Source organism: Sminthopsis crassicaudata, chromosome 2 (assembly GCF_048593235.1).
Source record: "Sminthopsis crassicaudata isolate SCR6 chromosome 2, ASM4859323v1, whole genome shotgun sequence".
Lineage (NCBI taxonomy): Eukaryota > Metazoa > Chordata > Mammalia > Dasyuromorphia > Dasyuridae > Sminthopsis > Sminthopsis crassicaudata.
This window is the reverse complement of record NC_133618.1, coordinates 647,681,039-647,696,703: the sequence shown is the minus strand read 5'-3', so window position 1 is coordinate 647,696,703 and position 15,665 is coordinate 647,681,039. Positions and strand designations below refer to the sequence as shown.

General features: G+C 32.6%; 1 protein-coding gene across 2 annotated transcripts in view; it reads left to right on the top strand.

Annotated features, from left to right (window-relative positions):
- Positions 1-15,665, top strand: part of CSGALNACT2 (chondroitin sulfate N-acetylgalactosaminyltransferase 2) — a 48,814-nt gene that overhangs the window by 17,314 nt on the left and 15,835 nt on the right. Inside the window, exons 3-4 of one of the 2 annotated variants that reach the window (XM_074296686.1) lie at positions 4,862-4,935; positions 5,286-6,235. In XM_074296686.1, the coding sequence (XP_074152787.1) occupies positions 5,563-6,235 (673 nt within the window). In that variant the 5' untranslated portion in view covers positions 4,862-4,935; positions 5,286-5,562. The remainder of the gene's footprint in view (positions 1-4,861; positions 4,936-5,285; positions 6,236-15,665) is intronic. The other variant, XM_074296687.1, reaches the window with a different exon arrangement.

The following is a 15,665-nucleotide window of genomic DNA, read 5'->3' as shown; positions in this document are numbered from 1 at the left end:
GTATCAAGGTAAAGTTTTAATGTTAAAAAAAGAGAAAAAAAATCTAATTTTTTGTTGAGCAACATATAGTAGATATTTAGAGGAATATATATTTACAAAAAAGAAAAGTTAAAATGAATCATTTTCATTTGTACAATTATACTATTATCTTGAATTAAATACCACTTTTATTAGCATACTTTAGCAGACTACAACCTTAAAAACCCTGTAATCTTAGTTTTAAAAAAAAATAGTTCTTTGGGGGTAAAAGTGCTTATAGTAAGGTTGGAAGAAAAAAACTTTTTTATTTTCACCTTTCTCTCTACTTTTTGAGGCCTCCAATTTTTTTTTATTAGAGTATTTTATTTTTCCAAATACATGTGAAGATAGTTTTTGTCGTTAACCTTTGTAAACCTTGTTACAATGTTTTTTTCCTCTCTTCTCCTTTCCCTTCCAACACAGTAAGCAATATGATATGTTAAACATGCACAATTATTGTAACATATTTCCATATTCATCATATTGTCCATGAAAAAAGTGAAAAAAAAAAACCACAGGAAAGAAAAAAAAAAAGCAAGCAAGCAAACAGCAACAACAAAGGTGAAAATACTATGCTTTGATCCACATTCAGACTCCATAGATAATTCTCTCTCTGAAGGTGGAGGCACTTTATATCATAAATCTATTGGAATTGCCTTGAATCAGAGCCAGTCTATCACATTTGATCATCACACAATCTTATTTAACTGTGTACAATATTCTTTTGGTTTTGTTCACTTGGCATCGGTTCATGTCTTTCCAGACTTTTCTGAAATTAGCTTGTTTATCATTTCTTATAGAACTATTGTATTGCATTATATTCATATACCAAACTTTTTAAGACATTCTCCAACTAATAAGTATCCACTCAATTTTTAGTTCCTTGCTACTACAAAAAGAACTTCTATAATATTTTTTGGACATGTGGTTTCTTTTCCCTTTTTATGATATCTTTGTGATATAGACCCAGTAAAGACACTGCTGAATTAAAGAGTAAATACAGTTTTGTAGCCCTTGGGGCATAGTTACAAACTGATCTCCAGAATGGTTGGATCAATTCACAACTCCACTGGCAATGCATTAGTGTCCTGTATTCTCCACATCCACTCCAACATTTATCATTATCCTTTCTTGCCATCTTAGTCAATCTGAGAGGTGTGAAGTGAGACCTCAGAGTTGTCTTAATTTGCATTTCTCTAATCAGTAGTGGTTTAGATCATTTTCTCATGTGACTAAAAATGGTTTTTATTTCTTCATCTAAACATTTATATCCTTTAACCATTCATCAATTAGGGAATGACTTGTATTATAAATGTGAGTCAATTCTTTATATGTTTTAGAAATGAGGCCTCCAATTTTAAAAGATAATTTTATTTCCTATACCTTTAAGCATTTTAATAAACATTTTTTTAATTTCTTTTTTCTTTTTATATTTTTGTGCTGTTTGTTTTTGTTTCTATTTTTATTAATTTGTATAAAATATGCTAAAGAGCTTGAATTTTTTTGAGTAATTTACTCAGATTTTATGTATTTAAAAGTTGTGATTATAATGGAAAAGAATTGCAATTTTTAAAGGAGTTTAAGTTTATACATTTTAATCATTTTATATATATACATATGCATATATTTTGTGTGGCATAACTTCTCTTATACCAGATTGTTTAAAGGTAATAGACTAGGGATAATTCTTTAGTTCTTTCCTACCTGTTACTGAACTTCTATTATATTAATCAGTTGCTGTGAATAATACACAGGATTATATAATCATAACTAATCATAACTTGTTAAAGCAAGTGTTTACAAATTAAAGCTGAGCAAAAACGAATTAAACTTATAAAGGAATTAGTCTTTTGAATTTGCTGTCTTTGGTGTTCTAGTCTATTTTGGTATTCTTGGCTAAAGGAATGGAATGCAAGATCTTCCAGAATATTTTAAAACTTTGCATTTTGAGTTCTTGTTGGTATTATTGATTTAGAAAGGATCATGTGAACTTAATTGTTTTTGACAGTGAATATCCAGCTAAAATTGATTTATATTTCTTAAAAAAATGCTCACCTTTATTTGAGGAAAGGTTCAAAAAGGAAAAAAAAAACCCTTTGTTCAAGAATTTTAATACTTTGTGTGTGTGTGGTTAAAAGGTCCTTTAATATTTTTCTAGAACCACACCTTTGAGACTACATTAAATAGAAGGATAAAAAATGAATTTGTAGGTCAGAAAGAAAGTCTCATTGAAGTATTATTTATATTTCTAGAAGTAGCTGATAATTTTAGTTGTCAAAACAATGTTTTGGGGACACATTCAAACTGTTCCTTCTCCCTTAGGGAGTGGATAAATTAAATGCTTGACTCTGCTTACATCTGCTTTATAGAAACTACCTGACTATATGACTGAAATGCATAGTCTCTGAAGTGTCAAAATATGGAACTCTGGTTGTAAATAAAGTTTTAATGAAGAAAATTTAATGGAGAAATATTTGAGTAGAACTTATGTAACAGCATGATAGGAATTTTACATATTACACCCTCCTTAAACTATCAGAGTTGGACAGTGCATCACAAGCCATCTATTTCAGTCAGTACACAAATATGATCTCCTGTACAACATACCTGAAAAGTGACCATTTATCCTTTCCTTGAAGCCCTTTTATGTACAGAAAGCTACTACCTCCTAAGGTAGCCATTTCTGTTTCTATATAGCTCCAGTTGTTTTTTCATGCATTTAGATAATGTCATCTGCTACTTTGTAATTTCTACTTGTTTTTTCTTATAATGTCCTTTGGAGGCATAAAGGACTAGTCTCAGATATGTGAAGGATTTTGTCAGGTTCCTCCTAAATCTTATCTTTTCCAGGCTAAATATCTTTATCTCCATCACCATCATCTGATCTTCTTATGGCATGTTTTTAAGGTTTTGCCATTCTGTTTTTCTTTGCTTGGAGGCTTTTCTGCTGACCAGTGTCTCTTTTTTAAAATATGTGTCCTTAAATTTTGCATTTATATAACATCATTTCTTGAAGGTGAAAAATGTATTGGCTTAAATTTTTTCAATTCATAGGTTGATATACTGGTAAAGAGGATCCCATTGACAGAAATGGGGAAAGCACAAAGAATAGCTTTTGGGATAAAGAAGTTAGATTTGGAACTTTTGAGGTCGCCTGTACACATACAAAACTTACTTCTATAACAGTAATAGCAAATAGCCATTAATGAAAGGATCTTGGTGATGAACTACTTTCACCTGGCAGGATTAATTCTTGAAAAAAAGATTTAGTTTTTCAACTGGACCTTCCTTGAAGCTTCTACAACTTGGTAATGTAGAATGAATAGGATGCAAGGCCTTTAATCAGGAAGACCTGAGTTCATATATGATCTTGGAAACTTACTGTGTGATTCTGGGTAAGTCACTTACCCTGGTTTGCCTTGGTTTCCTTATCTGTAGAAGGAAATGGCAAACCACTTCATTATCTTTGCCAGGAAAAGCTCAAATAGAATCATAAAGAATCAGACATGACTGAAAACAGCTAAACAAGAGCAAAAACCATTATTTGTCACTGGCATAGTGAGGCAACAGAATTGAACCACTATGATGACATTTTTTTATTCCAAAAATAAACTATATATAAGGGAAAAAATGGGTTTGAGGCTAAGACTAAAAAGATTTCCAAATGTAAATTAGAATTAACTTCATCTGGTTGCTTCATTGGTGTAACAAATGCTTAAGTCTGGTGAGGTCTTTTCTTTAAAAAAATCTCAAAATTTGGATTTCTTATTAATTTCATCTTAATGAATTTCCCTCAAAGACACACATTGCAATGTATTCCTTATTTGTCAATCATTTAAATGACATTATAGCAGATATGGACCTGAATGTTGAAAATTTCACTAGAAGTTCTCTTTTAAAATTGTAAAAATTATAAAAAATAAAAACAGAAGACTCAGTTATAAGTTGGGGTAGCAGTTTCCTACCCTGTTACTCTGTTTCCTCCCTTTCTTCTCTCCCCCCAACTTATAATAAACACTCTTCAGTAAAATAGTACCATCTAGATAGTACTAATTTTGGAAGAGTTCATTTGCCCTTTCCTAAATCTTTCTTCATCCTTAGAAAAAGAGGGGGAAATTTTCTAATTTAGAAAATTGCACCAATAAAAGAATTAGGGATGATTTCCTTTTAGAAATGGGGAAACATTTATTTGAAAGAGGTTTTACATGAAGTTAATGGGAATTAATAGAAAAGCTTTTATGTCCTAAGTAGTAGATTGAAAATTTTCTTTTTTGCTCTTTGACAATTTTGGTCTAAACCATTCCAGACTAAAAGGAAAATTGTTGCCGTGTAACACAGTGGAAAGAATTATGTGATTTTATAACCAAATAATATAGTAATCATGTTGAGGTCTTTGGATGTTAAAATTTCCTTAATGTGATTTCCAGATGTCTGCATCCTTTGTAGTTCTAATGTACAATTTACTTTGCCCTCATTTAGTCTTAAGGTTTTTTTCAGTTTGCTGGTTGAACTTTAGAAATTGATGGAGCTAAAATGTAAAATAGATGATTTGGGTTTGCTGAAGGATGATAAAGAAACTATGACAAATAATTAGATTATATCTTTCATGAGACAATAAGGAAAATAGCTTTTAAAGGTTTAACTCTAAAACTATAAAAACTTTCATAATTGGAGAATCATATACTAGGTTATTGAGTATTCTAACTTATGTGAGAGTTACATAAACTATACATAGATTACTGATTTTAAAAGATATGAATATAGTAAAAGGCACTTCACAGTAAAAGTCTACTGATATAATTTAATATTTAACTAATTAAGAATATATCTTGGTATCTTCTAGGATAGATATAATGGAGCACACAATCTACATAAAGATCCCTGTGAGGTGCAGATTGACTTACAAAACCACATTATGTATGTTTTGTTGTATTTTTATTTATTTTGTTAAAAATTTTCCAATTATATTTTAATTTTGTTTTGCCTATACTCAGGACTGTTGTAGGCCAAGTAAATATTTGATCCTCTCATCTATTATCTTAGAGTTACTATGAATACCAGCTATGATCGTGATGTGGAGACTTGGAAATATTGACTATTAAAATTTGTTAAAAAGTCAAATGATAGTTTATGATTTTCATAAAGTACATTTGATTTCATAATTTCCCCTGTACTTAATATTTGCTCCTCCTGCTGATTATTATATTTAATGGTTTCAAAATACTGCATTTTGAAATTAAATTTTTTTATTCTAATTTTTGTTACAGGCAAATCATCACCCATATAATGGATTTTTTCTGACTTGCTAGATCATATTGAAATATCTCTCTTGGACTTTGTGGTAACAGTACAGGAAATGTTCGTTTAATCTTACTGTGTCTGCAAACAATCATTACTAATGCATAAAGATAATTTTTTGAGCGACAGCGGAACTAATGTTTGTGTTCTTTACAAGAATCCTGTTTTTATTCTTTTGAAAGATTTTCATAATGATGTTTCTCTAAAGCATGAACAAGAAAAGAACTTGTAGCATTGAGAAACTATATGTTGATAAGAATGCCTAGAAGAAGTTTAATACTTCAAGCCAGGACCCGTTGGCTCCTATTGGGTCTTGCCCTGCTAGGTATTTTGATATTATTTATGTATCTTCTTGAGTGTGCTCCACAGACTGATGGCAATGCCTCTCTTCCTGGTATCATTGGAGAGAATTATGGTAAAGAATATTACCAAGCTCTTCTACAAGAACAAGAAGAACATTACCAAACTAGGGCATCTAGCTTGAAACGTCAGATTGCCCAACTGAAGCAAGAATTACAGGAGATGAGTGAGAAAATGAGATCATTGCAAGAAAAAAAGAACACTAGAACAAATGGTATGGGTTATCAAGGCACCAAAGAACAAATACCTAGTGATCTTTTGGAGTTTCTTCATTCTCAAATTGACAAAGCTGAGGTAGGCATTGGAGCCAAACTACCTAGTGAATATGGTGTCATCCCATTTGAAAGTTTTACCTTAATGAAAGTCTTCCAGTTGGAGATGGGTCTCACTCGACACCCGGAGGAAAAGCCTGTTAGAAAAGACAAAAGAGATGAATTGGTGGAAGTTATTGAGGCTGGGCTGGAGGTTATTAACAATCCAGATGAAGAAGATGATCAAGAAGATGAAGATGGACCAGTTGGGGACAAACAACTATTTAATGAAAACGATTTTGTAGAAGGTATTGTAAAAATTTTATTTAGTTTGGAATCACTTTAGTTTATTGTTATTTATGATATTTAAGGAAGAATGTTGTATCTTGTTAATATAAATCATTAAGCTGTTAATAGTAGTCATATAATGGTTCTTTTGCATCAACCCTGATAAATTTAGACTTTTCAAATCATGAAAGTGTATTTATTAAGTAAGTAGTAGAAACTGATTTTTTTTTTCCCAGTGGGGGAAAATATATACTGTGAATTCAGTAACTGTATTGAAAATTGGACATTACTTTGTATGAGTTTTTAAAATATATATATGGGGGGCAGCTAGGTGGCGCAGTGGATAGAACACCAGCCTTGAATTCAGGAGGACCCAAGTTCAAATCTGGTCTCAAACACTTAACACTTCCTAGCTGTGTGACCCTGGGCAAGTCACTTAACCCCAGCCTCAGGGGGGGGGGGGAATATATATATATATATATATATATATATAGACTCTAATATAAGATAATAAGAGTCAAAAATGCCACATCTAAGATTAGTTTTGAATTATGGCACAATTTTGGGGAAACTTTTAGCCATTATCTGTTTTACAATGTGTAAAATGCAAATGTCTATATGTCTTTACATGCGTTATTTAATCATATGAATTATGTAACACACCCCCAAATGACCAAATAGAGAATAACATTTTTAAGCATCAAGTAATGCTGACACTTCATTTGTTTGTTATAAAATGATTAATTCTCAATTCAAAGTTTCTTACAATTTTTAATCTGTTACAATGCAGAAAAATAGTAACGTTAGGGGCAACCAGCGTATAGCCAAAAATAGTACTATACTGAAAATCAGGCCTGGATTTGTTCCCCAATCAAGTCATTAAAGTCACTTAATTTCTTTTTACTTTTACAAAATGAATTGTATAATTTTAAAAGAATTATTTAAGCTTTGACATTTTGGGATTTATAATGGTAATTATGACTTTCAGGACAAGTCTGGAGTGAGTAGATGGCACAGGGAATAAAGCATTGGCCCTGAAGTAAGGAGGACCTGAGTTCAAATTCAGCCTTAGACACTTAATATCTCTTAGTTGTGTGATTCTGGGAAATCCTAATTTCCTCAGGGAAAGAAAAAAAAAAAAGGATACATCTAATGACAAGGAATATGTATCCTCCCCTCCCCCTTCCCCATGGTGTTTAGTCTGGGTAATAGTTATTATTGGGTTTCTTTTTTATGTAATATTCTCAGTAAGCATTCAGTCATAATTCATCTTCATCTGAGAGTATGGACTGAAATGAGGAATTGGTTTTTATAATCAATTCCATTATTAACTAGGTGAGAGATGTTTAGTGATTTATTTTACATCTCAGGGTCTTAGTTTTCTTCTCCTTAAAATAAGGATTTTAAACTCCTTTTGTATCCTCACGGATACAAAGTGGATTTTTGCCAGTCTGGTGAACTCTGTGGGCCCCTTTACCTAAAAGTTTTCATTGCCTACATTTATAATTGAATGAAATGCTAAATTTTTGTTAGAGATGAGTGAAAGTTCTTTTCCCATTTAGTTCAATTCAATTCAAGGATCCCCCTAAAATTTAGGAGTCATGGCAGCTACAATAAAGAACTCTAATATAATGAAGGGGCTGAAATAATATCCTGGTCCCTTTCCAGTGTGTCAGTGTATCATTCTAATGTGACAGAGCACATTACTCTTGGGTTGTTTTATGTTGTGTGATGTAAGAATCCTCATATCAGAGCTGAGGAATTGTAAATTTTAATTAATCCCATTTCTGTCTTAAACTGTGACCTGGAGCAAGATTTCTCAGAATCCTTCAGCTCCCAGTCTGGGATGTTGAATTAGCAGCTCTCTGAGTTTTAGTGGTACTGGGAGAACTTGATCTCTAAGACTTGTAGCTTCAGAGGTCTGTGAAGAAGGAAGTTAAGGATCTTTGAATTTAAGGATTGGAAGCAACTTAAGAGATGCAACTCCCCTGTTTTACAGAGGAAAAATCTGAAGGCTATTGGTTTCAGTGACACTCCAGAGGTCACATGGACAGTAAAGCCATCAGCTTGGTATTAGAGTCAGTGTCCATTTATCCCCTTCAATAAATTACCCTGAACTAAATAATGTTCTAGTTAATGTTTTAATTGTCTTTTTTTGGTGTAGTGGAAAGAACACTGATCTTGGGAACCCTGAATTTGAAATCTGGCTTTTCCACTTACTGAATGACATTGAGTAAGTCATTTAACCTTGATAGTCCTGTATTCCTATTATCAAATGAGGGAAATTGAACTAAATGATTTCAAAGGTCTCTTTCTGCTCTAGTGATTATGACCCTTTTCTTTTGTAGTCACCTGTTTACTGGTATCTTTTATTATGCTTCTCAGTGAGTTCTTTCTCCCTTTCTCAATTTGATGTTTATAACTACAGTTAATTGCCTACCTCCTTTTATGATCCTGAAACCCTTACCTAAAGTAGAAAAGGCTATCAATTCATGCTTTCAGCCCATTCAAATAATTAAATATGATACATAAAATTAAGTCACATCTGCTCTTTGAGAAAAGAAGAGATAAAATCTTTCTTCTCATCTGAAATAAAGTGATAATCTAGGTTCTGGCTCTGTTAAAATACTTTCTTTCAGTGGGTAAGGGATTAGGGATGAAAGTCCTTGAAGGCTCTCTCAGCTTCTAGATTGAAATCATCAAACTGTTGATACCCAAATAAGTAGTGTAACTATTAACTAAACAGAATTCTATTTTTTTTTCCTTACAACTTCTTACTCTTCTTTCCGCCCCCTCCCTTCAATGGTAGTGTTTATATGTAAGGTCACCAAGAGCAGGAGCTGTATCTACCTTATTATTATATTGTGTGGGTGTGGGTGTGTGCATGTACTCCCTGCTGTCTATCATAGCCCATTGCAGTAGAAATTGTATGTAAATATTTTGATTAAAGAGAAAAGACATTTTTTAAAAATTTACAATATTCCCTATTAAAGAAACAATTGGCTCAATAATGTTGATGATTTTACCTGACTTTTCTTGAGTTCAAATGGAGAAGCCATTTCTGGTGACTGTTTTGAGAAATTTATTAAAGGCCTACTGTTGAAATTCCATAGATTCCAAAATTGCATCATGAAAGAAAGTCTTGAAAATTTTACATGGTTACTCAGAACAATTTCTGGGAGAAACATTGCTATTAAAAAAGGAGGGGGGGCAGTTCTCTAAATTTTATACCAAAGACATGCTATATATCTTGGCAACAAAGTATCCAGCTTCTAAAACTTTTATTACCTAGTGACTGTCTTGATTTTTCTGAGGTATAGATTTCTTCAGGGAGAATGGATATGGGCTCTTTGAGTAAATGCTTAATTAACTAGCCTTGCAGATTGTTTCCAGAAAATCTACCAGCCCTCATTATTCTAATCAGTTTCAACAACACTTAGCTATGTTCCTGGCATCCTATCTCTGAGTGTGATGAATATCAGTATAAAGTAACAGTCCTCAATTTCAGGCGTGTTAAATTTTTAATGAAAATTCTCAATGTTTAGTTGTCAAATTTCTAGTCTTCCCTCCCCACCTCCCACACTTTTATTTCTTTCTGCTAAGGCATCTGTATAATATTCATTATTGAACATGAGCATTGGTTGATTTGAAAGCTCAAGACAGTTATTTTAACTCTCGGTTTTATGGTTGGTGATATTTTTGGTGATGGAAACTTGGTTAAGTGGGGAAGATACTCTTATTTGATAAGTTGCATGTATAAGAGAAGGATAATTTGGCATATTGGAGGGAATCTGTAATTAGAGTAGGAGTAATTAGAAATCACTTTCTTTTTCTCTAGAATACTATTATATAAAATTAATCCATTGTTAAAAATATCTGTCAGTTTGTTAATTCTATAGTCGATCTGACTATGAAGTAAACCTTGACTTTTCTAATTCAAAATTAAAACATCATTTCTTCCTTTCTCTAGCACACTTATGAAACTGTAAACATAGCTACTATACAGTTATAAACTAATACCATATATTTTTGGAAACAAGTCTTGAGGGAATGGGAGATTTTACAGTATTAAAATATCCAGATATTATATAGCAAAAATAATAAAAAGAATACATATCTTTTATCTTTCTTTCCAGTCAGTATATACAAGCTTAAAGGAATTTTCTGGGTGGTTTTCTTTTTTTTGTTTGTTTGTTTTTTTAATATTTGTAAGGGATTCTTCAGTATTAGAAAGATGTAAAAGGTGAATGTTTGCTTTTGTGGTATGCAATTAATTTCTCTTTCAAGCACTAGTGTGCCTAAATAGTAACTATATTTAATTAGATTATATGGATTAGCTTTCATAATTTTTAAAGTAACTGTACTAAAAATTCAGTTGGTATCACTTCTTTTGAAGACTTTTTAAAAAGTTCCTCACAAAGAAAGGCAAGTAGGCTAATCATATTTTACAAATCTGAAGCAAGAGAGTATAAATTTGAATTTTGTGTATCTTCACATATTTTAGGCCTTATTACTATAGTTTGGTTTAGATTCATCTTTAGTGTTAATTATTTTAATCAATTTCAAGCACTTGTATTAAAGAAACTAAAAATTATTAAAGAAACTATTTAAGAATTATATTTCATGTATGTGTGTTATAAATATTAGTGAGACAATGATTGCTGTGTAGTGTTTTGAAAAGTTTGTAGGGATGTACACATATATATGAAATATATTTTATGTAATTTAATACATTCATTACCAAAAATACTTTATGGTTAAAAAAAAAAAAAAAAAAAGATTTGTTATAGGTTTAAAGAACCTCAGATTTTGAATTTGACCATTAATTATATAGTTACATAAGACATCCTTATTCAGAGGAGTAATTTACATTTTCCCAATCTTGTCTAGTATTAAAAATGCAATTTTTAGCTTGCTTTTGGTGGTGATTAGAGAGAGGGGAAATAATTGTATTATTTGGGAAGAGAGATTTGATGTGACACCTAAATGTCTGATGTTTAGTTTGTTTATTTAAATACTTAAATGGATGAATGATCCTCTCAGTTTGGACAACTCCCACACTGGAACAGATTGAAACCCATCTCTGACTTCTTATATTACATAATTTTCATCCACATTCTTTCATTTAGAATTTAATCAATGTGCTAGAGACTTTGTTCTTGAAAAAATTTTTTTGATGTTTTATGGCTACCATTGTAACATTTGGACTATCCATCTACGTATCCTCACATCAATTCACCTCTATCTCTAGTAATATACATCTTCAGAACTGACTTTTTACTATTTCTTGCACATAGCTTTGTCATGAGCAATTTGCTATAGACTGTTTTCACCCACTGTCTGTCTTTCTGTTGTTATTTGGGTTACCTGTAATTCTGATTCTCCTGAGATTGTTATTCTATTATGTTGTACCAGATAACATTGAAAGATGTTGAAATTTAAAAAAAAAGATGCATTTTAGTATCAGGGAACAACTTGGTATACTGAAAGTGTAACTAACTCACTTCCTAATCAAATGTGGACTTTCTATCTGCTGTATCAATTTAAGATGTATATGCTGATGAACTGACTCAATGGGTTCCCCAACCAATTGAATCTCTACTCTTTCCTGTCCTTACAAATTTGATTTTATAGATAAATTGCTAGCATTTTATGAGGGGAAATGTAGCATTTTGCATATGTATATAGCGAAGATTATCTTATTTCATTTTTTGCATCATGTCAGCCAGATCTTCCTTTTGGATGTAATGTCATCTCACTAGCTATAACTTAACACATACAAAGTGAAAATTAGATACTCTTCATAAATCTACCCTCTCTTTCATATTTGTTTCCATTGATACCATACCACTATGTCAATTACTTTGAAAAATCAATCTAAACTCTTCCTTTTCTTGAACATTGATTTTCCTCTTCTGCTTGCCCTTCCCCAAAGACCAATCAATTAGCAGATCTCATAAATTCTATTTTCACAATAGGATTAATTTACATTCCCTTCTCTTTACTCACATATAATTCCTCCTACTTTAGGCTCACTTCACTTCTTGAATGAATTACTGCATCATTTCTTTATTAGTGTTCTTTTTTCTCTTCCTCTTCTTTTCCTCCACCTTTCTACCCTCCATATAGCTGTTAACATAAATTTCTTATAGTATACTATTTTCACTTTTTCCCCCTTTTTATGATTTTTTCCCCTTTTTTGATTTTCTTTCACAACACGACTAATAAATGGAGATATATTTAAAATGACTACATGTATAACACATATCAGTGTTCAAGGTAAGGTAAGGGAGGAAAAGAAAAAAAATTTTTAAAACTCGAATTCATACAAAAATGAGTTTTGGAAACTATCTTTACATATCATTGGGAAAAAAAACCAAAATAGTTTTAAGTAAAAAAAAAATAATAATAATCCTTAGATACAGATAGGACCATTTTCAGGACCTTGATAAAAACAAAAACAAAACAAAACAAAAAAACAATGCCATAGGATAAGATGCAAACTCTAGACTGGAATTCTAATGGCATTTTCACAGTCCTTAGTCTTCTTGACCTCTCTGCCCTTTGACACTGTTGATCAATCCTCTTCTCTTTTTCTCTAGATTTTTGTGACACTGTTCTTTTCTGGTTCTCCTCCTACATGTCTGACCATTCCTTCTCTCTCTCCTTTATTGGATCTTGATCTTCATCATGCCTCTATACAATGAATATTCTCCAGTATTCTCTTCTAATCCCTCTTCTCTTTTCCTTCTATATTATTTCACTTGGTGATCTTATCAGCTTCCACCTATTCAAATATCATCTCTCTGCTCATGAGTCATAAAACTTCTTATCTAGTCCTAATCCTTTTATGGATCTCTGATCTGCCATCTTAAATTAAACATGTACCAAACTGAACTCATTATTTCCCACACACTCCTAAACCCTCCTCTTTTTCTAACTTACATATTTCAATCTAAGGTACTGCTATTTTTGCCAATTACCTAGCTTCTCAATTAAGATGTCTGCTGGAACTCTATCTTCCCAGAAATCAGCAGGAGTCAGGATCACTAAACATCTTTATTCTTGATCTTTTACCGTCACCCTCCAACGCCAGGGCATGAGTTCCAATGAGCGTGAGTTCCACGACCCAAGTTTCTCCTACTCATCCCACACAAGTCACTTCCCCCTCTTTGTCCCACCAATCAAGTCAGCACAGAATAGCTGGGGAGGGTCAACTTCAAATAAGTTAATAGGGAACTGTCCAATTGGCAATTAGTCTCACGTGCTTCATTATCCAAGTGCATTGCTCAGTTCTAGCCCTTTACACTTGTCTTCCTAGAATCCTTAATCTTTCTCAACCCTTGTATCCAATATGTTGCCAGGTCTATTGATTTGAACTTTACAACATTTCTCAAATATGCCTCCTTCTCTCTTTTGACACTGCCAGCACCCTAATACAGTCCCTCATTACTTTGCCTTTACCATTAGAGTAGCCATCTGGTTTTTCTGACTGCTTTACTTCAGTCTGTCTTCCACTCAGCTGTCCAATTAATTATTCTAAAGGAAAAATCTATGTCGCCCCCTTATTTAGCAAACTTCAGTGGCTCCTTGTCCCTTCTAGGATCAAATATAAAATCCTCTGGTATTCAAACTTTTCCATATCTTGACTCTTCCCAGATTTCTTATATCTTATTCTCCCTTTCCTCCAAAGAATCCAATAAAACTAACATTCTTGCTCTTCCTTGAATGAGCTATCCCATCTCCTGGCTCTGAGCATGTTCACTGACTGGGACCCCATGCCTGCCTTGAATGCTCTCCCTTCTCTCCATCTCTTGGAGATGGAGTTCCAGATAAAAGTTCATCTATAAGAAGCCTTTCCTGATTCTCCTTCAGGTCTTTTCCTCCTATGAACTGATGCTGAGTGAAACAAGCAGAACTAGGAATACATTGAACACAATAACAGCAAGAATGTGTGATGATCAACTAACTATGAAAGACTTGGTTCTCTTTCGTAGTTCAGTGATCCAAAGCAATCCCAATAGGCTTTTGACAGAAAATGTCATCTGCATACAGAAAAAAAAAAAAAGAACTCGGGAAACTGAATTGCAAAGCAACACATGCTATGTTCATTCTTTTTTCTGTTTTATCATCTCTCCCATGATTTTTCCCTTTTGCTCTGATTTTTCTTTCCCCAACATGATTCATAAAGCAATGTGTATTAAAAATAGCTAAACTTACTACAATAAAAGATAAAGAACAATTCCCCCCAAATAAGTCTTCCCTCCAAGGCTAGTTTCAATTTATTGGTAAATGTCTTGTTTATACTTAGTTGGTACATATTCTCTCCTTTATTGCCTTATGAAGCCTTTTGAGTGCAGAGAGTCTTTTACTTTCTTTGTACCTTCAGTGCTTATTACAATAACTGGCACATAAAGGAAGTGCTTAATAAATATTTAGTGACTGATAAAATATTTAAGAGCCTCTATAGGATGGCTCGCCTTTTTTTCCAGTCATATTTCACATCATTCCTTTTCATGAACTCTACATTTCAGCCAGAATAGGCAATTAATTATTTCTCAGATTTACTATTATCAAATTCATCTTCTGCTTCCATACCTTTATACAAGATGTCCCCCATGGATAAAATACAAGCTGTTTTTTTGTTTGTTTGTTTGTCTGGTTGGTTGGTTTTTTTTCTGCCTCTTATAATTCTTGTTTTCCTTCCAGGTTAAACTTAGATTTCATGTTATCCATGAATTCATCTCTTCTTCCTTCAATCTGCCTGCCACTTTCCCTTAGTCAATGAGAACTCTTTCTTTAATTTTCCTTTTACTATATCAATTTGTATACCTATTGAATCCCCCTTCCTCCCATAGGATGTTAATTCCTTGAGGGCAGCAGCTCATTTTTGTTGTTGTTTGTCTGTAGTACCCAGGACAAAGTCCTATTCATAGTAAGGCCTTAATGCATTTAGAATTTTTTTTTAATAATTGAATCCTTTGTGTGCTTTAATTTTTCAGGGTAAGTTATCAGGCCATTTTCTTTTGAGAGGCTATGGATTTTAATGAGAAAATTCTGTAGTGAATACAATGCCATCCACACATACATCATTTGCAAAACCTTATTACCCACATTGAATCCTTGTCCTACTTGGATTTTATGTGAGGTGTCTTCTGCTGTAGAGGTGAATTCTTTCAGCAAGCATGTATCTTCCTGTTTTATGTCTCACTTTTTTGTTTTTGAGAATTGGACCACTGAACAGTTATATCTGTTTGTAGTGCTTAAAGTTCCACAGAACGTTTTGTGTGTGATAGTTGCTGGCATTTATGTACTGCTTTTTTAAAGTTTGCAAAAATGGTTTACATACATTATTTTATTTGAATCCCACTACAACTCTGTGAGCTATAGGTACTACAGGTATTATTATCCCCATTTTACAGATGAGGAAACTGAGGCTCAGAGAGGTTA